Raw genomic sequence first — 27,768 nt, 5'->3', positions numbered from 1 at the left:
TGTAGTCTGCTTTTATCTAGATGTATATTAAATTTACATTGTAATCTGCCATAAGCCTGAGGGACTAAAGGCAGGCTAGACAGTTAAAGAAATAAAGATGTCACCTTCATGTTTTCAGAAATATGTAGCATGGTGTCTGAGAGTGTGAGGAACGCTGGAAAACCTGGAAGTCTCTGATTCAAATCTCACCTCAGCCATTAACTCACTCAGACTCCTGCCAGCAGTGCTGACATACTGCTCAGTGCTTGTCTGCTGAATGTGTGTACAGATGCTCAAGATAGTTCTTGCGCAAGATGCAAGAACTGCACAGATCTAGTTTCAAAATTGACGGCCATTAGAAATAATGGCCATCCATTGTACAACTGCATTTGCACAATTCTTGCATCTTGCACAACTGCATGCACATTCCATTAAAAGGCAGATGAGCATCGCACAGTATGTCAGCCAGTAAGAGGATAACAATACCGGCCTGCTGTATAGGGTTGCTGTTAGAATTATAGAGTTAAGGTACGTGAAGTGCTTTGAATACTTAAATGCACTGTAGCAGTTCTATTACCAGTATTACTTAGGCAACAAACCCATGGTGGGAAGTAGTTTGCTTGCTCTCTTCAAGTTGCCCTTCATATATTGCAGTCTACAGGAGTTTGACAACTTTCTGTTTCTCCAATCCCAATTGTTGCTCACTCCTTGCTACCATTAAGGCATGACGGATCTGAAGCTAGGAATGTATGATAATGATACCACACCAATACAAACTGGTGAACCAGGCAAATCTCTTGGAATGCCCCTCAGCAAAGCTGTATGACATTCACAGGTGTTCTTGCAAACTGTTAGAGATGCAGAGTCGGCCAAAGAGACTGTTTGTTGTGAGTTGCATTCCCAGCTTGATTCCCAAGGGAATGCTTGAATTCAGAAAGTTTCTGATCCTTTCTACCTTTGAATTAACAGCCCATATGTTCATGTAAAGCATGATCATCATTATTAGTTAAGTAAAGCGTTGCTTTGAGGCAATTAGTAATCATAACCTTCACCGTATCAGGTATTTTTACAGTCTTCTAAAGATTATAGCTCAGTTTCAGGTCATTATTAGAGCTCCAGTACTGTTTTAAATGCCAATTCTCAGTCTTGGAACACATAAAGGATAATTAAAAAGTGTGCCCCTGGGCATGTGGGGAGTGCACTTCCATCACCACTGTATAACCATGACTTGCTACTACACATCTGGGATTAAGTCCAAAGGCAAGGAGTTAGAACCTACACCCATCTTGTTTTAGAAACCAACAATGGAGTATATTTGGAGGTATTTATTTGATACCTTCTAATAAGGAAGGTAACTTTTAGTCAAAATTTTAAAAATGGAAAGTGGGGTACAACTTTTGGAATTACACATGGCTGGTCATATTAAGTACTTCTGCTCTGAGTGCTCAGCCTAACTCCCCTGATGTTTAAAGGACAGATGTAGGTCCTTGGTGATCGTTTGGATTTATAGATGTTGAGTACCTCCTAAGAAAACAGCTCTTCAGTAATGAGTTAGCTAGAACAGGAAGTATCTCAAAGAAGAGGTACTTATTACACAGGAAATCGGCACTACTGTTACTGTTTTTAGGCAGTGCAGAAGCTGTAGCATACCAGTTCAGTATGTCCAACACTCACAATGATCTAAGCTTCAGATATTATGGGTTTTCAATCTGCTGCCACCACCTCTAGTGTTTCCTCATAACTACACTGTGATGGGTGTGAGGTGAGGGACAGAACACATTTTTCAGTTTAAATATCTGTTTCCTGATCTGCCACAGACACAAGTTGCAATGCTGGGCAAGTCACTTGATTAGTCTTGGAAAATATCCTGTTTTGTGTTACTGTTGTTAGGGTGGATGCTTTTTAAAAGTACTCTAAGCAATAACCTACTAAAACATACTTCAGTGGGCATATAAAGGATAGCTACATCTACAGAATTTATCATCTGCTACTTTATCTTGAAATGTAGAGACTCCTAGCTCTGGAGATGTTCAGGTTCTTTTTTCTGTATTATTCAAAGAGGTGGCCATCACAGAGCCTGACAAGGAAGATCTGAAATGGTGGTGGAGGGGAAGCATTTAGTTAGTTGGACAAAAGGGACTAATCCAAAAATGCTAGTGGGTCAGAGAGTTCACTGAAACACTGAGTAATTTTGGTAGTGTCACATGAAGGAGACAGTGAACATATGAAGCAACATTGTACTGAATCAGACCATTGATCCATCCATCCCAATGCTGTCCACTTTGGCTGGTGGGGGCTGCCTAGGGTGTGGGGCAGTGATCTGTCCCAGACCTGCTAGCTGAGCTCTTTTAAGGGGAGGTGCCAGGGCTTGAACCAGGGAGCTTTTGCATACTGAGTATGTGCTTTGCCACTGAGCTATGGTCCCGTTTCCTGCAACAGAGTAGCCCAGATCATGTGTGTATATTTTTGAATAAAATTGACATAGCTGGGTTGGAGAAAGTTTCATTGGCCTTCTTCTTTAGTGCAGATAAGCCTAACTCTCCATCCCTGTTCTGAAGAATAATTTTTATCCAATGTGAGGCAGAGCAAGGGATTCCATTTGAGGCTGGAGAGAGAGTTTTCGGATCCAGCCAGGAACAGTTGCATGTGGGTGGCAGCTTATCACCAGCCTTGCCAATTCTAATCCAAGTCCCATTTTTTGTGACTCCCAGCTGCAAAGGCCTCATCCACAGGCACTTTAATTTTCTGCATAGGTTAATCTCATGGTCAGTAGTGGCTCAGGACTCTAATCTCCCCTTGTTCAGCCTCTTGACAGAAGGTTTGTGTCCATTCAGTGCTCAACGTGCCAGAGAGATTGGCTTTCTTTGCACTCTGTATTCCCTGTTTTTGCACATGAATCTGTCTGGAAATCTGTGCTTATACACACAGTTCCTTCCAACATCCCTTCCTTTCGGGATGAGGTGGGTGTTGCATATCACAGTTAGAATTAAAGGCTGTCACTTGGGAACTGTAGCTTTAGTGATCCTGCTTTCCTTCAGAACTGTACTCCGTTTTCCTCATTCTCAGCTATGAAGAAGTATTTTCTTACTAATTTGTAAGAAAACATGCAAAGAAAGGAAATAAAAAGGATGATAAGAACATAAGAACAGCCCTGCTGGATCGGGCCCAAAGCCCATCTAGTCCAGCATCCTGTTTCACACAGTGGCCCACCAGATGCCCACCACATTCAGGGACTTCTGAATGTGTAGGACCTCTGCAAGAAGAAATGAGCCTCAGGAAGTATTTCCTGTAACAGGGATACACTGATGTTTATGACTACAATGCCTATCACCCCAGCGGCATATTGGAATCCCTGTTACAGGGAACACTGGCCCTAGGGCTTCTGACACAATTAGACTTCTGTTTACTGTTAGAGAAAATTTGTCCAGCTGTTTAGATCCTGTAAAACAAGAAATGTGAAGCAGGTTACAGGGATATTTTTGTTGACAATAGAGTAAAATTAGGGATGTGTGGATCTATTTGTGGTTGAATCGATTCGACTTGAATCTGGCTGCTTTGAGTGATTTTTCCTCGAATCGAATCACCCTTGGGGGCATGGATCAGACTTGAGGTCAAATTGGATCACCCTCGATTTGAGCTTGAATCAGTCTAGAGATTTGAGTCACCATTTTGTCCCCTCAGTACCAGCCCTCTGAGCTTCTCTCCTGCTCTGGTTGGTTCCTTTGCATTGTCACATGATTGGCTGGCAATCTCCCTTGCTTCTTGGTGTGGATTATCAGTTTGAAATAACTTCTTCATGGGGAATATCTATGGAGAAGTTATTTCAAACTGAGAAACCACAACACAAACATTCCTACAAATTTACTTTTTTGCCCAATTCCTTTAGGGGCTGGGTGGCAGTTGGCACTCATGGGGCCCTAGCATCCAACCCACCTTGGTGCTCCCTAGCCCTTAAAAATTAGGCTGAATTGATTCAAATCCAATCAAATTTGAATCGAATCGACCCCAGATTCGAGGCCAGCAGATTCGAGCTCAAGTTTAGTCAGGCTGATTCAGTCCGAACTTGGATTGAACCGCAAAAATTGATTCATACGCATCCCTAATTAAAATTCAGGATGCAGTCTTTCTTGTTGCACTGACTAGATCTTCAGACTAGATGTTTGAGATAGAGTGGTGGGGAAATAGGAATTTCTGTGCCAGTGTGTGGTATTACCCAACTTATCTTATGTATTTGAAGACTTCTCTCAGCTGAATAAATTCAGTATAGAAGTTAGAACAGACTAGTGCTGGGACTAGTTTGTACAGACAAAAAATAGTCTCATTTTTGCTGCTGTAATCTGACATTTATTTAGCACCCACCTTGTGCTCGCAACTGTCCAGAGTATAAACATGATATGAACGTTTCTTACTGGGGCCTGCATCAGGTGTGATTCAAGAGTCAAGCAATGTTGCCAAAGCACATAAAACATTTCCTCTTTAGGTCAGAAATGACATGTTGCTTTGACTATGCACTCTGCATCTGCTCCATTGAATCTGCAGGTTCACTTGTCTGCAGTGTAGATGGAGCAGGGTGAGCAGGCCTACCATGGAACACAAGAGCGGGCAAAGGGATTTTTCAGTAGACTTCAGAGATGCTGTAATGAAAATCCCACCTCTGAAAATTGACCCATACAAATAAGGGTGAAAGAGAAGACTGATGTCACCAAGGAACAGTGTAGACAAAGGGAGATGAGGTGTTTAACAGTGCCTAAATTTACGCCTGAACTTTGATGATACCAAATTTGGGATTAAAACACTTTAGCTCTTATTTTTATTGCCTGACGTTGCAGGCTACTCAGCATACCTTTGCCCTATGGCACATTTGCTGTTTAGAAGAATCTCCCACTGTGACTTCTGGCACTGTGCCTGGGTTGGAGGCAAATAACTGGATTTCCATGACAACACCTGCCTGTTCTTATTAAATCATACAGGGGCTGAAGCAATATTAGGGTTAGACGTGATGCAAAAGCTTCATCTAGCCCTTTTCCATAATTAAAGCAACAGTTTCTTGCCAGCATATTTCTAACAGGCAGCATTCAACACTCAGAATGCTCACTGTGGTACAGAATATTTCAAAGGCAGATCAAGATGATGGAATAGGAGACTGTATGTGGCTATATGTGTACCATCAACTTATGTGTACAACTGCTGGCAGAGAAGAATGCGTTCTTTCTGAGTCACAGAACAAATTAATATTTGCAAAAATAATCCCAACACATATACCTTAAGACCACAAAACCCCATATTCTGCTGGCACATGGAAAGTGCTCATGTACAAAATCTACTGTTTATGAACGCTTAAAACAATTACAGCTGCTACTACTACAATTATTTATATACTGTTTTTCAATAAAGGTTCTTAATGCATAGAAAAGGATACATAGAATATTTGTACATAATTTACATAGAAAAACAAATAAAAACAAATAAGGTAGTTGTCTATCCCTAAAAGACTCACAGTCTAAAAAATAAAAATCATAATGCAGTGTGACCACAAATGCCATCAAATCTTTTCCTTAGTGCATCCCCTCTCTTAGACCCCATCTGGCACTAATCACAGAATAGCCCATTCCTACATAATAGGTAGGAGGAGGTTTGGTGCAGAGAAGATTGCTGGGGGGAAATCAGAATAAATGTGTACTCCAGCACTAGGTAAAGAGAGCACATATTTGCTTTAAAAAGCAGCTGTTCACAAAATGGGGCACTGTAGTGGGAGCTGGTATTTACCATTTTTAAAAGAGGGATTAGTGCTTCTGCCTTTGCATAATACATGTGGGGGCTATTTACTGGTAGCCTTATTTATTTATTTATTTATTTATTTAATCTATAATACACACACAGCACCACAAAATGGTGCAGGTATAGAGGGGGAAGAGTTGTATTCCCCAAAGCAAACATCACTAAGATGAGTATGTGAGCTGTGTGGAGGAAATATTTTCCTAGTGGCATAATATTGTAGTTTGAATGCTGGGAAAATACAATATCCCTGCAAAGATATTTGGTTCCTGCACAACTGTGCAATAATTTAAAAAACAAAACAAAAAAACACCAGGACAGACCCAAATAAGTTTTCGTTACATATATCGTTTTCACTTCTGGGAGCAATACTTTGTTGTGTAAAGATCTATCACTCACAAGCTTTCCAGTTTATTATAACATAATCCCAATGCATCCTAGTCCTACTGGCCACAGTTCTTTTGGCTCCTATCCAGTCAGAATAGAGCATTAGCAGCATGAATGGTTGTGGGCCTCTTTATCAGCCAGGGAGAAAAGAGGTTTGGAAAGGCTGTGGGAACAGTGAAGGGACACTTAGAACTTGAAGAGCTGTTGACATCTTTTGCTACTCCACATCTCTTTATGACTATGATGGCTTTGTGCACAAAAGGTTCCAGAGGCTGGATTATGGCCTCTATGTTTTGTGGGACCTTTTGTGCACAAAGCCGTCATGGACTTAAGGAGATGTGGAGTAGCAAAAGATTTCAACAATTATATGGCTGCCCATGTTCATGCCTAGGGGTTTTTCTAAACAAAAGATTTCTGTGCTTACAGCTGTGAACGAAAATCCCAGGGGAAGGCTAACCCTCTTTCTTCAACTACACTATATTTTTTATTGAAGTCCAAAAAGGCCTTTTGCTTATTCCTCTTTCTGCTTCAATTAGCTTCATTAATTTGCTTCACTTGATTAGCTTTTGTGGCATAAATACTCTGCATGCCACAACTCAGAGGAAGCCTTGAGCATCTTCAGCAGACCCTACAGGGAATGTTCTGGGCCTCCAGAATGTTCCTCTAGATAATCATGCAGAGCACATGTGATACACATCCAAGTCAACTACTTTGAAAGGTTATGTGAGAAACCATCAGGAAAACAGGGTGGCTCAGTGCTCTGGAATGCTGCCACATGGCCCAGCCAAATAGATGCTTTTTCTTTGCAGCCCATAGCTTTAGAAAAGCTTGTGAACTCAGCTCCTTATCCAGGTGTCATGTTCTGAGTATCCACTGAACTTATGAATGCATAGTACTTATGAATGCCAACCCTGAAGGTTATCAGCACTGTGTCAACCTTGAAGAATTAGTTTATTCTAAAGAGACCAAACAGATGCAAGTGTAAAGAGAAAAAATAGATGCCACACTTCCACACCATGGAAATTCTGGTGGATTCTGCCGAGAAACGGAGGATGGGTTTCTTAGGATTCCTTAGACCTGAAATCTTAGGATTCCAATTTAGACCTGAAAATAGACCTGAGGATTCCTTAGACCTGAAATCTAAGGTCTAGATTAGGAAAGTAAGCACAAGAGGAACTTGCTTATGTCGGTATCAGGCAACAGAGGGGCTGCTCAGAGTAGATGATACTGGAGAAGCCATTACAGTTTCGCACTGGCTTCCTCTGCTCCCTCTGTACTGCGATAATAAACCATATGCTTCCTCATAAACCGTAACCCCTCTCATCACCCACCATTCAACGTTCAAGTTTGACATCTTTACACCTCCTACCACAGTATCTGGGTGCCCCAGAGAGCTTAGAAAATAACTTAACTGAGGTTTTAAAAGATGAATGGGAGAAGACTTTTATCCAAGAATCAGAAATGCTAATTCATTGCACTAGCAGGCAGTGTTCAGTTAGACTGAGAGTGAGGGAATGCTTCTAGGAGACTAAGGAATTGGTTGGCTTTTCCTCCCTGCAAATCCTTTCCCTGAGTTTATCTTTAACTGTCTCTAGTGAATAATGTCTGCTCATAATGTCTGCAGCAATGTCAATCTGGGGTGCAATTCCCCCAGGGCCCCTCACTCATTTGGAATAATTCACTAGCAAACATTCACTCTTGGCTCAATCCAATCTTCCAAAATGGATCCCAGCAGCAAAGCTCCAGAGCAAAGTGGTCTCTGCTTTTGGAAGGGATCCAGGCTGATGAAAGCAGAATCTCTGGCTTACTGACCTTTGTGACAAATCTGTGCATGCTTGACAAGAAATAATAATAATGTGTTGCCTTCCTGTGGATTGTGTAACAGCACCTTGGACAGCAGCTATTTCTTCTTTTAACAAAACCAGCCAGCTAGTGATTCTCAGAATCATGAACAGCAAGCAGTCTTGAGGGTAGGATTGACTGGTTTCTTTGCTGCCTGATTTATTTCCAAAATGAGGCAGGAATGAATGCCAGAACACCTCCTTAGTATAGGAAACTTCAGATCCTGTTTTTTGGGAGGTGTGTAGTGGCTAAGGCTGTGATTTGGGAAGATCCAGTTCTCAAATCTTAACCCAAGCCAGGAACTAGGAAAGCGACCTAAAGCAATCCAGCATCTCTCAGTCTTAGCCCCTCCCTTGCTCTGTAATATGGGTATATCAACTCTACTTAACAGGGTTGTTGTACTGCAGATTACAGAAATGAAGTTACCATTTGTCAAGTTACCTTTGCAGAGTGAAGCATTCTGAAGTATGGAATGCAATGCATGTATTCATACAATGCAATGCATTCATTAATAATAATAGTTCAAGCTTTGGGTCTGCCTTTATGAACAGCCAACTTGCAATACCAAATCACAGCGTTCCTACATCCTGGAGGGGAGGTGGATGTTTGGCTCAGCATTTCAGCTGAGGTCTAACCTTTCCTGCTTAAAAAAAAAAAGGACCGCAAGAGGCAGACAGTGACATGGATGCATTGTGGCAATCTGTTGTGGGGAAGACATGTGCGCGCGCGCTCTCACACAAATTATACATTGCTTTGCTCTTGTTTGCGCTCTCTCGCCCTCCTTCCTAAATATCAAAAATTGCCCCAAGCAGCAGCCCTTTGCTGCTCCTGCCTGTCGCTTTCCTCTCCCCGCTTCCTCCGCCAGCAGCTCGACACCTGCCCAAAGGTTAAGTGACCTCAGAGATCCTCAACCTCCCGGGCGGTGGACGCGGGGCGGGTGGGGGGACTCTTCAGGCCAGACCACTCTTTGGGGAGCCTCTCGTGGCGCAGCGTCCCTATCCCGTGGCCTGACTCTCCTGCGGTGCGTTATGGGAACAGGGGCACGAACAAGCGAACCTCGGAGAGAAAGTGCCTGCCGCTGCTCCCCTTAAAATCCCCGCTGGCTGGACTCCGAACTTTCTGCGGCCAGACCCCCCCCCCGCCCCCCAGCAGCAGCTCCTCTTGCTGCCCCCCTCTTCATCAGCTACGTTTTCAAGCCGGCCCGTCACAAGCGAGAGGGTCCCCCGCTCCCCGCCTCCATCTCCGGGCAAGCAAGTTACCCTGTGGAATTGTCCCTGGCAGGGAGAGGAACCAGTGTTCCCCGATTGGGCGCGGGGGGTGGGGGTGGCGGGCTGGTCAGGGCGAGTTTGCCACATGCCTGTTGCCCCCCGCGCAAACTTGTCGTCGTGGGGCTCAGAGCTGCCCTCCGGGACACGATCGGCCTCCGCACTGGTGCCTTCTCCCCGCCGGCGCTAGCCAAGAGACCCGGCGGATTGCCCTCCTCCTCCGCCTCTGCCTGCCTGACTTGGGAGGAGGAGGGGTCGGCCGCCACTCGGCCCCTCCAGCCCTCCTCCGCCGCCGCCCGCGGCCTCAGCCAGCGGCGAGACTGCCTGCTGCCTGTCCGAAGCGGCCGCACCGAGCGAGAGGGCGGGAGAGAGAGAGTCCTGGCGGCGCCTGGCAAAGCCCTCCCGATGACAGCGCGAGCGAGAGCCCTGCCCGGACTGAAGAGGGTGGCAAAGGGCACGCGCCGCCGCCGCCGCCGGGGACTCTCGGTCGCCGAGCGCAGGAGGACTGACAGGCTACTTACTGTTCCCCGGGCTGGGCTGGAGTCGCTTCGGCGTTGCCGCCGGGCTGGGCTGCCAAAGCCTCTCCTGGGTATCCCAACGTGCCGGCGCCGGCGGGCAGATGGGCGGACGCTGGCAGGGCGCCGCTTGGCATCAGCCCCCTTCGCCCTGCATGGTGCCCAGACGTCTGAAGCGCCGCGGCGGCGCAGGAGCGGAGGGGAGCCGGCAGCGTGCGAAAGGGGCGGCAGTCCGCGGGAGAATGGAGAAAGCGCCAAGTGGTGGCGAGAAGGAGGAGGAGGCGGGCTTGCGAGCGAGTCTGAGCGGGGTGGAGAGGCGGCTGGGGGCACATCCGAGATGACAGCAGCAGTGCCCACGCGCGCACTTCCCTCAGGCTGCCACACGCACGCGCCCCACCCCCACGGCAAGGAACTGAGCCCCACGAGCGGGCAGGAGCCGGCGGCGCCTTCAGCAGCGGGAGCGTCTGCCTCCCGCGAGTAGGGCAGGCGCCTGCATGCTAGTCCGAATTGCCCTCCTCGTCCCCTCTGAAGAGTCCAGCAGGTGCTCCTGTGCTGCTTGAACCGCCTTCCCCTCCTTCGGAAGCAGCAGAGCCATTGACGGGGGTCGAGGAGGAGCAGCAGCTTCTCAGGAGGGACGGGAGTGTGCGTCCTGCCCTCTCGCTTTCCTGCTCCTCTTCTGACGCCATGGGCTGGGGGAGGGGGGCGACTGCACACCCGCAACCAGCACAGTGGGAAGAAGCACCGACGTTCGCTTTGTGGGACTGCTAGTTTCTCGGTGCGGCTGGAGACAAGGCAAGCAGAGAAGAGGGGCAGGGAGGAGGGAGCCAGTCTAGCAGAAGATGCCTTCCAGCATCTTCTTTGGTAATAATCTGGAGGGGGGGCAGCAGGTTTGAAAGCAGGTCGCTTGTCAAGGGACTACTGGACTGTGGATAGAGAGCTAGCAACTACCGAGCAAGCTTACAGGTCACCTGACAAAGGATCCACACTCCTTTCCTGAAATGCAGTTCAACTCAGGAATGGGGTTGAAGTGCAGGTGGCTAGCCGAAATGAGTCCTTTTTTTCATTACTGTTGTGCCTTTTAGGACGAAATCATAAAATCATGGACAAATGAGTTACTGACAGAATTCTGCACTCCTACCACTGTAAATGAGAGGAGAGCTGGTCTTGTGGTAGCAAGCATGACTGGCCCCATTAGCTAAGCAGGGTCCACCCTGGTTGCATTTGAATGGGCGACTACATGTGAGCACTGCAAGATATTCCCGTCAGGGGATGGAGCCACTCTGGGAAGAGCATCTAGGTTTCAAGTTCCCTCCCTGGCTTCTCCAAGATAGGACAAGATTTATTTTTTTTAATAGGACAAGATTTTTTTATTGAACCAACAAACTACCAAAGCATACAGTATGTTGCCAAAGCACAATTATATACAAAGTGGTTGTTTGTACATCATATATCTACAAAGATTTACACACAAGGATTTGGAAACCCACAAGGTTATGAAGTATATGCAGGTAGTACTGTAACTCGGGGGTGGGGGATTTCAAGGCACATCAGGTAATCGGAGGGGTTACGTCCAACATCAATTTCCACAATTTGTCCCATTGCTGTTTAGAAGAGATACACTTGTCTTTTTGCACATAACCATACAAACTTTTCCAGAAGAGATTTACTGTCTCATCTGCATGAACCTCTTGGTCGCGTCTTCCCTCCCTATTCCTATGCAGGAGCATTGCATAAATGACATACAGGTTTACTAACCTGATTACGGGAAGGGGAACGTTCCAATTCCCTAGTATGAGGGCACCCGTTCTGTCCCGTTTCCTTGAAGGTTTCTTTCTGGGACCTCGAAAGGAGGTTCTATCGCTCAAACCCGAGGTTAGTTCTTCCCAAGTCTGTTTTTCCAAATTAGGCCACTCTAACAACTTGCTTACTCCCTGCCACACTCTTTTGGCTACCACACACTCTTTTAAGAAATGTGAGTGGGTTTCCCTGAATGTTTTACCTAGCTTACTAGCTTTTTGTTTGCAAGTGATTTTAGGGCACTCTTGCTGGTCCTCTGGGAGCCATGGCTTAGCCACGTTAAGTGGTAGTACTTGATGGTATAAGCGCCACCTTGTTTCCCATAAATGGAAAGGGACTTTTTTCTCCTTAAAGAGAGCGATTGGGTGATCGGGTTAAATCAGGTTTTAAGAAACCCACTTCTACAATCTCTCCATAAATTGTTTTCCTTAGCTGCTTGACTGAGGAGGATCCTTTAAATAGATCCGGTTCAACCTTCCATTTTTTAAGTGTGAATAACAAATCTCTCAAGTAGTCCGGGTGTTCTCTTTTTAATACTTGTGTGATACTACCATTGAAAGATCCTTTCCCCCACCATGCTATGCCCCATGCTGACTTGCGCCAACGCAGAGTGAAAAGCGAGACCCAGGTTTTTTGCAGGAGGTTGGACATATTATGGACATTCACGAAAATCCAGTTTCCAAAATTGTAGGACATGAATTCAGTTACAAAATAGGGTTGCAGGGCAGGTAGGGCTAGGCCTCCCCACTCAACCTCCTTAAATGCTACCGCACGGGCCAAAGGGAGGGACGCTGTATGCCATACTAGACGGAAGATCTGGCTTTCAACTCTCCAAAGGAGATCAAGCGGGGGGAGGATAGACTACTGCCAGGTTATGCACCAGGGGTATCAGGTAAGTCCGGATGTAAACCGCTTTCTGGTACATGGCAAGGCTCCATTTTTTCCACATGATGATTTTAAGCATTACTTTTTCTTCCCAATCTGTCCAATTCCCCCCCCCCCCAGACTTTTTCCTTAATCCCATATTCAATCCCCAAAATGTTTACTGTATCTACCCACTTCAGTTTGGACTCTGGGGCCCTTTCGCTTTTACATTCAGAGATGGGTAGGCACGAGAGTTGCTGGCGTCCGGGGTCCATTTTAACAACTGAGAGAGATTCCTGCCTGCAACCTTGGAGAAGCTGCTGCCAGTCTGTGAAGACAATACTGAGCTAGATAGACCAATGGTCTGACTCAGTATATGGCAGTTTCCTATGTTCCTGTGTTCCTAATGCATAATAACCCTTCAAGCAAGCCAAGAGTGAGGTGGTAAATTCTGGACTGTACTTCTTCAGCTGGTGGTGACTCGTTTTTGTGAACGCTCTCCCAGCATAAAATGCTCCCTACGTGTAATAAACTAGTCTAGCAGGGAGAAGACTAAGCTAAGCTTCTCTCTCTCTCTCGTGCTAGTTTACTGCATGGGGTGTGTGTTTTGCACAGGGGAGCATGCAACGCAGGAAGCTGCCTTCTATCTTTGGTCCATCTAGCTCACTCTTGTCTACACTGACTGGCAGCAGCTTCTCCATGGTTTCAGGCAAAAATCTCTCCCAGCCCTATCTTGCAGTGCCAGGAATTGAATCTGGGGTCTTCTGCATGCAAAGCAGATGTTCTACCTACCGCTAAGTAATGGCTCCACCCCTGTAGAGGAGGAAGAGAGGGGCAATTGAAAGTGAAGTCTAGAATTCTGCCTCCTCAATCTGCTTGTGTGGATTATCTCTCGGTCCTGAGCTTGGTCAACAGCCTCTGTCAATTTCTTAGGTGGTGTGTCCTTTTATTCCTTTACATTTTTATTTCTGATCAAACCACTCTCTCCTGCCCTCAATTTCCTCTCTACCCACCCTATCATAAAAGCTAAATCTTGCCAGAATTATTCCCCATCTTATCAGCTTTTACTTTATCTCTGGCTCCCACCCCCCCAGCACCCGACTGTGATGGCCTTAGTTCCTTTTTTATTATTTCTAGTTTGTACTAAAGTTACATTGTAAGCAAAATTACTCTTAGATATTCAGCAACAATAGAGCAAGCACTTGAGCAGGAGAGCTGATGGGCAGACACATATTTCACTTACAAAAAGGAAGAAAAGTTGTCTTTCTGCTACTCTGAGGTGCTCTTTTATGAAAGAATGTTTAAAGGGGGCAAGCCTGCTGTCAGAGCAATGAGGACAGACCTGTGGTGAACGGGTAGAGAGAGAGAGAATTTTTTAACATGCTCAATGAAAATGGCTATCAAAGGTCAGCCCCAGCCCCCCAGATCTGCCAGACTTATTAAAGTTAGTGCAACGACACGTTTAGAAAGGTAGTCATTTTTATTTGGGTGAATTTCTATCCTGCTTATTCCTCAAGGTAAAAACAGAACAAATCCCACAATAAAAACATCCAAGCAAATTAAAATAATCCCTGCTTGCTTAACACTTGCTGTTTAGATGCCAGCCTAAACAAGGAAGGCTTGCATCACATCAAGAAGGCATAGCATGATTCACATCTTCAGTCTGCTTGTAGTAAATGGAACCAGGCTTCAGCTGTTATGGTGCAAAGGAGCCACCTTGTGAAGCAGAACTCCCATTTGATTGATTGATTGATAAATTTATATACCGCCTTTCATTAAAACAATCCCAAGGCGGTTTACAGCAAAATTTAAAAACAAGATTGTAAAAAAGACACAATTAAAATATTTAGCTAAAAATATAAAACAAATTTGATTAAAAATTTAAAACACAAGCATAAAAGCAATACAAATGCAAAGAGCAGCAGCAGAGACAATCATATAAAAGCCTGGGTAAAAAGGCACAATTTAACATGCTTTCTAAAAGCTATGATGGAGACTGAGGAGTGAATAGCCACTGGGAGAGCATTGCAGAGTCTGGAGGCAGCAACAGAGAAGGCCCTGTCCCGCGTGCACGACAACCAAGCTTCCTTCATTTTGTTTCTCAGAGAAGTGGAATGGTACAGAAGAAGATGTATCTTGCTATCTGGGACCAATGAGATCATGGATAAGATCTCCATGACATAATGAAAGAGCTTCAGAAGCAGAGCTCAAACTGCTAAGACCATAACATGTACAAATAGCCTCAGAAATTGGCTCTCATTACATACACGCTATGTTCCATAATATCGTGACCAGAACCTGCCCAGCTTAAGAGACATGTTATGAAACTTTTCTTTCCAATATGATGGCTGTGACCAAGGGAAGGTCCTGAGATGTTAGTTGACTCTCCTTTTACCTAGGCAATAAGTATAAGCGTTAGGTTAGCAAGATTTGTGTTCATCTAGATTAATTTAAATAATGCAAGTAGTTTTTAATAGATGACATTTGGATGATTTCTTTCAGGTGAAGAAAGAAATTTCTAGAATCTAGAAAGAAAGGGAAGGTTCAAGAGTTAGAACAGAATACAAGATGGCTGGGATGAGGAATGCCCCTATCAGCTGAAGAACAGGTTTAAGTCAGCTAAAGTTCTCTGGATAGTTGAGTAACCTCAAGAACAAGTAAAAGGCTATTTTTGTTTGGGTAGAGCTGGACTTATGAAATGATCAGTTGGTGAGCTTATTTAAAAAAAAGAACATTTTGAAAAGGTAAAGCAGAGCACTTTTGATATACCACTTTTCTCATCCTTTCATCCATCCTCTGAGGTAACTATTCTTTTGTGCTAAATGAAATGGACCTTTATTTGGTCAAAGATCCTGGAAGCTCCTAATAATAAAAGAAAAATAATCCCTAATTGTAAGGCTCCAAATTACGATTAGGAATATAGGAAACTGCCATATACTGAGTCAGACCATTGGTCTGTCTAGCTCAGTATTGTCTTCACAGACTGGCAGTGGCTTCTCCAAAGTTGCAGGCAGGAATCTGTCTCAGCCCTATCTTGGAGAAGATAAGGCTGAAAGAGCCCCATCTTGTGCAAAAAAAACAAGTGTATCTCTTCTAAACAGCAATGGGACAAATTATGGAAATTGATGTTGGACGTAACCCCTCCGATTACCTGATGTGCCTTGTAATCCCCCATCCCTGAGTTACAGTACTGCCTGCATATACTTTATAACCCTGTGGGTTTCCAAATCCTTGTGTGTAAATCTTTGTAGATATATGATGTACAAACAACCACTTTGTATATAATTGTGCTTTGGCAATGTACTGTGTGCTTTGGTAGTTTGTTGGTTCAATAAAAAAAATCTTGTCCAAAAATAAAAATAAAAATCTTGTCCTATCTTGCAGAAGCCAGGAGGGAACTTGAAACCTTCTGCTCTTCCCAGAGTGGCTCCATCCCCTGAGGGGAATATCTTGCAGTGCTCACACATCAAGTCTCCCATTCATATGCAACCAGGGCAGACCCTGCTTAGCTATGGGGACAAGTCATGCTTGCTACCACAAGACCAGCTCTCCTCTCCATAAAAGGGGTGCATAAAAGGGATGCACTATTGAAATGATTAAGGTTTTAGTATTTCTAAAATGGGATTGGACAATGTCTGTCAAATTGTGCAGTGGAACCTTTTCAAGCATCTATAGGTTGTGCACAAGGCTCTCCTTGTCCCTCTTTTAAAAAGTTCCCAAATACTTCTATTCTGTTAGATTACCAAGGCTGCAATCCTATGCACACTTTTTCGGGAGTAAGTCTCATTGAACTCAATGACACTTACTTAAATACATATGAATAGAAACAGGCTGTAAGATATGTATGTACATACATATGTGATGAGTGCATCCTTCTGTGAATATATGTCATTGCTTATTTAATGTTGTTTATAATACAAGAATCTAGAGAAAGTAAAGGGTCAACCCACGTTCTAACAACAGGTGGCTGCCAGGGTCTTTAAAGTTGGAGATTTCCAGCAGAAAGGACTTCCCTCATTTGGAGCACATGCACTTCTTTATGGCCCAACCATTACATATAAAACCCCAGGGAGAGATACAACATTAATGCTTTGAATCAGCCTCTCTCACTCGCCTCTGCCTTGCGGGGAGAGGATCATTCTGAGTGCAACTCTAAGCAAAGGTTTTACCACATTTAAGTTTGGAAACCAACTCCCTGTCAAATAAAATTGTTTGCTGGGACACATCTGGTCCATAGACTACTAGTTGGCCATCCTTGATCTAAACTTGTAGGCAGAAAAATATATCTAATATACAAACGTGCAGTGTCAATTTTGAAGACCACAAAGGTGTATTGTTCCCCATGTGTCCATTTACATTATACAGAGATGCATCTGGGAAAGGAGGATTTCCCTTTCTGAGTGTTTTCAAATGACAAGCTGCAAATAAAACATGGAAGCGCCCCACACAGTGTTAGTCTAGGTGCTCCTGTCTGGTATTCCTGCCATGAATACAAATTGCTGTGTGATATAGCACTCCACAGACAGCCCTGAATTGTATCTTGCTTCCTTTTCTCAGCACTTCTATCACCCCTCCCAAGTTTTTTCCTCCCATTCACCAACCACCTTCTCCATATCTTAATATTTTCTACATCAGTTCCTTATTAATCTTCTGTTCATGACTGTTATGTCTGTATCCACCTACTAAATTCACTAGGAGATAATTGTGCTTTCTGTAGGATGTACAAAAAATAGATTTATTTCCATGTTTTTCATTCCATTTGAGTAATCTGTCAGAACAAAGAGTTTTCCTGGTGTCATCATGAGATTCTTGACAGTCCTATGTTATTCCAAGATTAGTAATCCTAAAACTAACTGCTCGGCATCCTTATGAAAGCTGCACTTGTTGAGCAATCCTCACTCCCAATAATGTGATTCATTGTGATACGGGAAAATGATTTTCACTTGAAATGCTTTCAAAATATAATAGGGACTTTACTATGTGTACATAGTCAGACTGCCTTCCAGACAGAATCAGCAAAACAACCCCACTTACAGCCTATAATGTTCCTCTATCAAATAGGATCAGAAGGATATTAGTTATAGAGCCTTTTCAAATTGTGTGAGTTTTCATGGACAGTATTCGGCAATTGCTGAAACTGAGGGGGAGGTAGCCTTTGGAGCATCACACCTCTCAAGCAGCTAGAAACAAATTTTGTGGAGAAATTAAATTATTGCTGCAAGCAAATTCACTGCAGTAACTGGTGCTGTTTGGATTATGGTTGTGTGTGCCACCTGCACCTATTGGCTAGTGCCTGTAATGTTACTGATAATGAATGACATACTCCTTTGCTCTCCTTCATGGCTATTTCATTTTGAAATGTATTTTGAAGTTTGTTTATTTTTAAATTCATTTTTCTTTTTTAGGGGCTGTTTCTCCCCTTCCATAGTAGGAGTACCAATCTACTCCTGATAACTGGGCAAAGAGGCAGCTTTTAATGTGGTGATTCTCTTTATATAGCAGGGGGAGAGTAACTGGCCCTATCCACCCCCAGCACAGTACTTCCAGTGACTGTTGCTGGTGTCTATCTTGTGTTTCTCTTTAGAATGTGAGCCCTTTGGGGACAGAGTTCCATCTTATTTGTTTGTTATTTCTCTGTGTAAACTGCCCTGAGCCATTTTTGGAAGGGTGGTATAGAAATCAAAATAATGATAATAATAATAATAATAATAATAATAATAATAATAATAATGACAATCCAAAAGATTATAATAAAAAAGCAGGCTGGATGAAAGAGGTCAACAAATGCAAGATCTAATAATAACACCAGAATTAATAAGTGAAAGAGCAAAAAAAAATAAAAATTGGACTACTGCAGGTGACGATAAACTGCGTGGCTTTTGGCTTAAACACCTAACAAGCCTTCATAAACAACTATCAAAACAGTTCAATCACATTTTGCAAGGAGGTGATATTGAACAATGGCTAACAACTGGGAAAACTCATCTCATCATGAAAGACCCAGCAAAAGGTGCAGTTCCAAGTAATTATAGACCGATAACCTGCCTGCCAACCATGTTCAAATTATTAACTGGAATAATAGCAGATGAAGTAATGCAACACTTATTAACTAATAAGCAGCTTCCAGTTTGAACAGAAAGGAAATTGCCCGAACACCAGAGGCACAAAAGACCAGCTGCTGATTGACAAAATGATTTTAGAAAATTGCAAGAGAAGAAAAACAATTCTAAGTGTTGCATGGATTGACTACAAGAAAGCCTTCGATTCATTGCCTCACACATGGATACTAAAATGTTTAGAAACAACTGGCGTCAGCAAAAACATTCAGATATTTATAAAAAGAGCAATGAGCATGTGGAGTACACAGTTAACAATCAATGGCGAGACACTTGGACAGGTTAGCATTAGAAGAGGCATTTTCCAAGGGGACTCACTATCCCCTCTGTTGTTTGTAATCGCCATGACCCCACTTTCACAAATACTAAACAAAACAGGCCTTGGATACCAAATATCTAAAACATCAAGTAAATCAACCATCTGCTGTACACGGACGATTTGAAGTTGTATGGAAAGTCCCAGTCAGAAATCGAATCAAGATGTGGGCCATAATATAGAAATGGCAGCCTGGGAAAACTATGGAAAACTGATTTAAAATTTACTGCATGTTATGATTTAAAAGAAAATTATTACAAAATGATGTATAGATGGTATCTGACACCAAAAAAATTGGCATTAATGTATAAAAATGTTTCAAACAAATGTTGGAAGTGTGGACATTCTGAAGGCACTTTTTTTCATATGTGGTGGACCTGTGTGAAGGCTAAAGCCTATTGGGATATGATATATAATGAGTTAAAGAAAATATTTAAAATGACATTTCCTAAGAAGCCAGAATCCTTCCTGCTGGTAATAACACAAGGTGCAATTTCTACAACTAATTTAAAAAATTTTATGTACGCTTCTACAGCGGCCAAAATTATATATGCACAGAAATGGAAGAGTAATGAACTGCCTTCAAAAGAAGACTGGCTGATAAAAATCTTGGAATATGCGGAGATGGCAAAACTTACAACACTAATAAGAGACAAAAATTTGGAATGTTTTAAAGAAGATTGGAAACCATTCTTGTTGTATCTAAAGAACTATTTTCCTACTATGTACTTTACAGCAGGGTTTGAAATTTAGTTAAAAAACTGCAGGTTGGGTAGATTAACTGTGTTTGTAAAGGTTTAAATTTATGCTTTGAATTATTATTATAGCAAGGGTAAACTTTATAGTTGATGATTCACGAAGAGATGTGTGCGGGAAGTCCACCTTTGTGTATTTGTAATGAATGACAATATTACTATTGTTAAAATCAATAAAAATTGAATTTTGGGGAAAAGCAATTGAATCACTGCTAAACACTGTCCGTATATTCAGTAGAGAGATAGCAATGGAGTTTGGACTAGACAAGTGTGCTGCATTAATAATGAACAGAGGGAAAATAACAAAGACAGAAGGAATAGAACTGCCCAATGGAAGCTAGAGCAAGAACCTGGAAGAGAAAGAACCTTACAAATACTTGGGCATTCTCCAGGCTGATGACATTGCACACTCTGAAGTTAAAAGAAAAATTGGAAGTGAATACATCAGGAGAGTTCAAAAAATCCACAAGTCCAAACTCAATGGCGGGAACACCATACAAGCCATAAACACCTGGGCTATACCTGTTATCAGATACACTGCAGGAATAATAGACTGGACCCAGGCAGAGCTAGAGACGCTAGATCGTAAGACCAGGAAAATCATGACCATCAATCATGCTCTGCACCCCCGCAGTGATGTCGATAGGCTATACCTCCCTCGCAGCTCAGGTGGAAGAGGAATGCTGCAAGTCCATCAAACAGTAGAGGAGGAGAAAAGAGGCCTTGAAAAATATATCAAGGAGAGTGAAGAAGATGCACTTCAAATGGTCAATAATGCGAAACTATTCAACACCAATGAAACAAAGCAGGCCTACAAGAAAGAACAAGTCAAGAACCGAGCAGAAAAATGGAAAAATAAGGCACTGCATGGTCAATATTTGCACAATATAAGTGGAAAATCAGACATCACCAAGACCTGGCAATGGCTTAAGAATGGCAACTTGAAGAAAGAAACAGAGGGTTTAATACTGGCTGCACAAGAACAGGCACTAAGAACAAATGCAATAAGCGCAAAAGTCGAAAAATCCACCACAAACAGCAAGTGCCACCTTTGTAAAGAAGCAGATGAAACTGTGGACCACCTAATCAGCTGTTGTAAAAAGATCACACAGACTGACTACAAACAAAGGCATGACAAAGTAGCAGGGATGATACACTGGAACATCTGCAAAAAATACAAGCTACCTGTAGCCAAAAATTGGTGGGACCATAAAATTGAAAAAGTGGTAGAAAATGAAGATGTAAAAACATTATGGGACTTCCGACTACAAACAGACAAACATCTGCCACACAATACACCAGATATAACTGTAGTCGAGAAGAAAGAAAAACAAGTCAAAATAATCGACATATAAATACCAGGGGATAGCAGAATAGAAGAAAAAGAAATAGAAAAAATCACCAAATACAAAGATCTACAAATTGAAATTGAAAGGCTGTGGCAGAAAAAGACCAAAATAATCCCTGTGGTAATTGGCGCTCTGGGTGCAGTTCCCAAAGACCTTGAAGAGCACCTCAACACCATAGGGGCCACAGAAATCACCATCAGCCAATTACAAAAAGCAGCTTTACTGGGAACAGCCTATATTCTGTGACGATACCTATAACAACAGCAACAACGTTGACAATAAAATTCTGTCATCCCAGGTCCTTGGGAATGACTCGATGTCTGGATAAAACAAACCAGTCAATAACACCTGTCTGACTGTGTAAACAAGATAATAATACTCTATTAAAAGTGGAGACAAAAAAAACTATTTCCTCCATCATGGCTACTGCCCATAATTTCAGAACAGATTCTCTTTTATACTAAGCTGAACACTCTACCTCATCAGTACTGGAGCATGTGCATATCTATTTTGTATATTAGAGGGGGGGGGGAGAGAGAGAGAGAAACACCTAAAAGTGGCAAGAGATTATTTCCCAGCAACATGGTTATTTTCAGCTTCGGCAAGGTTGCCCAGATCTCCTATATCTCTCCCATGGGGACAGGATTGTGCTCTGACATACCTGGATCCTGCTAAGCACTAGCTTAGCACTCAAGCTGAAGTCTGTTTTTATTGCCTGAAAAGATCCTTCATGTATCCCCAGAGTAGCTCAATGAATATTTAGTCAAGAGCACCAAGGCAAAAATTCAGTTCCATCTTTTCTACTTCCATTTCATTCTTAGAACTTAAATCCAGATGAATCTTGCATCTTGTCTGGTTGTGCATGTTCAGGAGTTCAGGGAGAAGGCAGCTGTAGGAAATAATTCCCTTCCCCATTTCACGGCAGTCAGGTCCATTTTATAATAAGGATGCTGTAAAATGTACCAGCTGTGGAAACATGACATGAAGGACACTGACACCATGGCTCCAAGAACAGAAATGATGTTATGTGCTTCTTTCTGATGCCAGCTGCCAGGTTTGATGCATCCATAGTGCAGAACTAAGTCCACTCTATGGGTCTGACTCTTTCATAGCTGAATTCCATTTCAAAGAAGCTAGTGTGATGCAATCGCCAAGAGAATGGGCTGTGAACCAGTTTCAAAAAGTTGCTTCTGCCATGTTGCCGCTAGTAGTAAGAAAATGCCATTGAGCTCCTGGGAGGAAATGCAGGACATACATGTAATAAATAAAACTTATGGAAAGTTTCCAGTACAACTTTATGTATTGAATATGACTGGAGATGGATGAGGGGGTCTCTCCCCACCCCCAGGAAGCTAAGGGTGCTTTGAAAGTGGAGTCGCTGCTTGCGGTGCATACACTATGTGATGTTTGCCTCTGTTAAACAGGTCTTGCAGGATTTTTGCAAAATCCATTTGACCATAGGTGACAGTCAAAGAAAAGAAATATCTCTGTATAGCCTGGGAAGCAATACTTCTCTCAAATCATTTGCATTTCTCTTAAGAACTATTGCCTGTCTCCAGTCTAAGGCTCCTGTGTCGCACTACTGAATCATTATTATATCAGATGGCTTTTATAATCTAGACCAAGCAAAGGGGAAAACGTTTTGGCAGCCTGTAGTGTCTGGGTAGTGTTTAGTGGGAGGTAGGTGTCAGTATTGCAGCATAGCAGTTGATGCTTCCTTTTCCATCACCTTGTTAAACCCCTGACTCTCACTTTATGGTTTGACTCAGCACTTACCTGTCATTTACACTCGGAAATGGTGTGATTCTTCTGGTGGCTTCTTGCAAATGTTTCTTTTCTGTTCCTAACTTACATCTCTATTGCCTCCCCCCCCCCCTTCCCTCATTGCTTTATTTTCCCATAGCTGTGGGTGTGCAAATTAAACTGGAGTTCCTCCAACGCAAGCTTTGGATGGCTTCCCAGCAGGTAAGAATGCCAGTATTTATGGTGAGGTACAATGTAAAAACAGAGGGGTCACTTTCCCTTGGCTAATCCCATGCAGCATATGTATATATGGGGCTGGGACAGCTGATATTTCCCTAGCCACATTTTCACAAGACCCTTTGTAAAAATTTGTTTTAAACAGATTGGAGCAGAAGATTAGTTTTTAAATTACACATTTTGCTAATCCTTTGACAACTCGCATGCTGCATCAGCTGCCAGTCTGTTCTCAGAACGTCATGTTAAAAGTCGCAAGCCTGGCATGGCATTAAATCCACTGCAGCTGACACATTTAATTGTGGAATTATGTTTGTACTGATTCAGCCATTCAAATTCCTCTTGAATATCAGGCAGAATGTCTACATGCTTTCCTTTACCATCCTGTTGGGAGTGCACTTCATTTATATTGCCTCTGCTTATTCTAGACGACCATTCATTCTCCCCCAGACAATTTTTATTAGACTCCATTCAAAAGATTCTTCTTGAGTCAATCTAATGTTGTGTGTTCTCAGCCACTTTCTATACTTCTGGTTACTCAAATTAGAACCTGTTGCCTCTAGCACATACCTTTACTTTATGTACATCAATATACTGAAAAGCAATTAAGTTTCAGATGATGGGGAAAGTATTTGGTTACATAGGTATGGCAAACAGGATTCTAATGAGTTTATGTTGCATTGTAAGCAAGCCATTACTATTGTAGGCTGAAACAGAATGTTCGAATTGGCAAAACTGACAAAGGTTGAAAGGCGTCATTTTGAAGGATAAGACTAATATTGATACAATGTGACCAAGGTAGTCCCTTAAAAGTGGCTTGCATTTTATAATGATGGCAGTTATAATGATGACCATCAGATCTTTCTGGAGTCACTACTGGCTACAGGCAAATAAATATCTGGAAAGGAAAGTAGGAATGCCTCAGATTATACCCCAGATTATTTTTATTGATTAAGATACATATTATTTTTTATTTATTAACATGTTCTGGCAGCCAGATGTAGGATATCTAGATGGTTAGATCAATATGTGTCCCTAATTCATTATAGCCTTTGCCAGATTGTCCAGCATGTTCCAATTGAAAGTCAATATTTATTTATTTAAAACATATATCAGCTTTCAATTAGAATTTCTAAGGTGATTTACAATAGCATGATGTGCTGTCAACATAAAATGACCATGTAATTTGTATTGTCTCATATGGATACAGACCACTGGTTTATTTCTTATTTATAATTCACATTTTCAACTCTACCAAAAGTGTTCAAAATGACATATAGTAAGTTCATTCTCATGACCAGCTATACCCAGGTAGGCTGTGAGAAGTGCAGGGATCGCTCCCAATTGGCCCTCCATAACAGGGTAGCCCGTTTTTTATCTGGGCTAATAGTGGAGTAGAAGGGCACAAACACTTCTCCCTGTTGTGTGAATGCTTGGGCTGCTGCAGCCCAAGTGTTCACAAAGCTGCGTACCAAGAGCACCGAGCAGCAGGGCAATCTGTGATGACTCCCATGGGGGTCATGGAGGAGGATTCCTCAGCTGAAGACCCAGAGCAGAGGGGGGAAGTTGAAACTCCGGTTGACTCAGCAGAGCCAGAGCTGACAGACCTGCTGGCCCCTCTGCCTCCTTCCTTCCCTCCTTCTGATGAAGCCTCCGAAGCCGCTGAAGTCGAGGTCCTTGCTTCGGATCCCCGAAGGTGTTCCAGCTCTGACCCAGCTGCATCTCCGTGATAAGACCCAGCTGCAGGGATGGGCAGGACTCTCAGCACACTGCCTATTTAGAGCAGCCTGAAAGCTGGGTCTGTGCTGGAAACAACATCTGTTGTGACCAGCCCTTACCATGAGCAACCTTGACTTGGAAATCTGGTCCTGTTTGTTGTGACTGACCACGATTCGTGTGCACCCCTACTCCTGATGACTGTGGAATTCCCGGTCCTGACTTCTTGCAACGTTTTGTGACTATGCTTTGTCTCTGTTCCTGTCTGTTGGCTCTCCCTCCCCCTCTGAAAAGAGTGGTTCTGCAGCTGCTGGGCAGTCAGACAACGCAGGTCATTACAGAATCCCCCCGTGCCCTGCACTCCTGGCATTGTGGGATGCTGGAGGTCTTCCTCCTCCAGCTCCTGACTCTGCCGCTCAGCACGGCTCGTGTTCTGTGCAAGCGGCAGAGCTGCCTGAAGAATTTTGATTGTGTGCAGGGAGGCAGGGAGGAGCAAGGAGATGAAATGGGGTTGAAAATATTTTGCCTGGTACTCTTTATTCTGAGTAGCCATGGTTCCTCAAGGTTGCGGGCAGGGGTATTTCCCAGCTCAGCTACCTGAAAGAATGTTTAACTGGACATGCTAAGGACTGAACCTGGACCTTCTTCATGAACAATGTGATTAAACTACCACTACCACTGATTAAAGCCCATGATTCTGTGAATGTGAGGATATGCTGGTTGCCACGATGGATATGGTGATAACCTTGCTTCTACTCCCTCTCTTTCAAAAAGCAGGGAAGGGGTTAGTTTGTAGTCCATCTTAGCCTGCAAGAGGGGACTTAAAAACTGAATACTCCCATAGCAGAGTCTGCTGAAGTCCCACCTTGCCATTCTGCCTGAGAGTAATCCATTTTAGTTTACATGCAAGGCCTCTCTGCAGGCTGGCTGAGTGGTGGCTTACATGGTGTGGAGGAAGTTGTGTCGCTTTACATCAAGCAATATCACTGGGCCTGTAGATGAGAGGAAGCTTAGCAGGGTGGAGGTGGTCATAAATGATTAGTTCAGACTTCCATTAATGGGGGGCTGGGTTTGCACAGAACTCTTTTGAGAGTCACAGTTCAAGGATGTAGTACTGTGGATTTTCATGTAGTGTATACGGTTTACCTGAGGGTGAGGAAGTGATGAATAAGGACACTGAAAAGAAGCTTTTGCTCATATTTCAGGCTCTATTTCCAGCACCCAGTCATGTGTAAGAAGCCCTCTCTTAGCTCACTGGCACTCAATAGTTGTTCAATAAGGAGTCACTAATGGACATTTTGTCTCTTCTTTCCATTTCCCTTCTATGTGCTGCCATGTTCTTCATGCTGACTCTCCCACTTACCATCTCCCAGCCTAATGACACTGATGTAAGTAGACAGGAGCTCTGAAGTCCAAGAGATTTCCCAGAATTCCCTGCCTGTGCTTCATGAAATGTTGATAGTCATGTGTCATTTGTGTGTCAGTTGCCTAATATGTGTTGAGTTGAATAGATTCTGTGTAAAGTGATCAAGACTATAATCAAATGCTTACCTTGGAATAAGACTCATTGAAATCAGTAGAAGTTAATCAAATACTTACCTTGGAATAAGACTCATTGAAATCAGTGGAAGTTACTTCTGCATAGACATGCAAAGGATTGTGCTGTAAATACCTCAAGCAAAGATTACCAAGTTGCAGAGGGCTGGGAACCTGACCAGCCAAAGATGGTAAATTTGGATAGTGGAGAAAGAAACAGCTTGAAGCCCAAAACAATAGGTATTATCTATCCAAATGTTGAAACAATTCGGACAGTCATTCACTAGCACATGCAATAACACTGTGGGCATGCTGCGTATGCATTATTTTTTCTGTGTAAACTGCTTTGAGAACTTTGGTTAAAGGGCACTATATAAATATCCATAGTAGTAGTAGTAGTAGAGAATGTGTCTGCTCTGACACCTATGGCAGACCTCTCCCATGCTTTTGTTTCATCCTTTAATCACATGAGAGGGTTGTCCATCAGAATCGCCCCTCTACACAAGCTCTGAAACCCTGTTTAAACATGTCAGAGTGGTCACTCTTTTGGCATACAGGAGGCCCTTGAATATTAATGGGGTTACGTTGCACAATACCACCATGGATGCCAGAACCACAATATGGAATACAAAATCTAACCTGAACAATGAGGTTAGGTTCTGTGTGGGCTACTCCTGGGGGGTTAAAGTCCAAATCGACCCTCAAAACTAGTCTCTGTATTTCTCAGTCACTGCCTCCTGTCTCCGCCTCTCCTTCCTCCTCCTGATGATGTTGCTAGCTACCTCGGCAATAATTGAATTTGGGTGCAAGGAGTTTGCCCACAAATGAGCAAAATCACAAATACTGAGAACCTGCGATAATCGGGTCTCTGGTATCACATGTAATAAATAGAATGTAACTAAAGTGTAACAGAATGTAATAAATATCAATGTGCAGATGGATGATTGTCTGAATCGGCCCACTGTTACAATTTAACATATTATTACAAGTAAAGTTTTGAGCTACCACCCTTTGAATGAAGTGATCACAAGAGACACACTGATAAATCATGCGCTGAGGAAGCTGAGCTCTCACACAGGGTCAAACTAGTTAAGATTAAGAGAGATCCATGACTGGATCTCCCACATTTTTTTTCAATGCTAAAAACTTCTGGGGAGGGTTGATTCAGATTTGGACCATAGCACTGCGGAGAGGCTATTTTCTAGATCTGCATTTCCTCCCCTGCCAGTTGCTATTTGCCCTGTGGGGAGAACTAAACAAGTACCTGCATGATATCTTTATGTTTTGCCCTTGGCAGACGGGGGCGGGAAACTGCTAGGGAAACAATGCAGGGGGAAAGTTTCCCCTAGTGCTACAATCCTGATCTAAACTGACCCTGTTATGGATTTCCCATCATCTCATCTAGTTTTGCCCTTAGACTGAATCCTGGGTGACTTTTAACAAGGTTTGCAAATAAGTTTCGGAAAGGTTGCTGCTGACATCTACCTACATTAGTCATTTGTGGTACCCCAGAAATGCTGATCTAGAAAATAGCCTCACCACAGTGCTATGGTCCAAATCTGAATTGAGCTTCCTTGAA

At 43.1% G+C, this 27,768-nt stretch overlaps 2 protein-coding genes across 9 annotated transcripts in view; one reads left to right on the top strand and one right to left on the bottom strand.

Annotated features, from left to right (window-relative positions):
- Nucleotides 1-10,442, bottom strand: part of LRTM2 (leucine rich repeats and transmembrane domains 2) — a 40,103-nt gene extending 29,661 nt beyond the window's left edge. Inside the window, exon 1 of one of the 2 annotated variants that reach the window (XM_053255032.1) lies at nucleotides 9,770-10,442. In XM_053255032.1, coding sequence (XP_053111007.1) covers nucleotide 9,770 — 1 coding nt within the window. In that variant the 5' untranslated portion in view covers nucleotides 9,771-10,442. The remainder of the gene's footprint in view (nucleotides 1-9,769) is intronic. The other variant, XM_053255030.1, reaches the window with a different exon arrangement.
- CACNA2D4 (calcium voltage-gated channel auxiliary subunit alpha2delta 4) overlaps nucleotides 1-27,768 on the top strand; it is a 301,745-nt gene that overhangs the window by 220,606 nt on the left and 53,371 nt on the right. For all 7 annotated transcript variants that reach the window (XM_053255008.1, XM_053255007.1, XM_053255006.1 and 4 more), the window contains 2 exons: nucleotides 22,864-22,925; nucleotides 26,027-26,041. In XM_053255008.1, the coding sequence (XP_053110983.1) occupies nucleotides 22,864-22,925; nucleotides 26,027-26,041 (77 nt within the window). The remainder of the gene's footprint in view (nucleotides 1-22,863; nucleotides 22,926-26,026; nucleotides 26,042-27,768) is intronic.

This window comes from Hemicordylus capensis, chromosome 5 (assembly GCF_027244095.1).
Source record: "Hemicordylus capensis ecotype Gifberg chromosome 5, rHemCap1.1.pri, whole genome shotgun sequence".
NCBI classification, from domain to species: Eukaryota; Metazoa; Chordata; class Lepidosauria; order Squamata; family Cordylidae; genus Hemicordylus; species Hemicordylus capensis.
The sequence above is the reverse complement of the archived record's forward strand: the minus strand, read 5'-3'. Positions and strand labels throughout refer to the sequence as shown.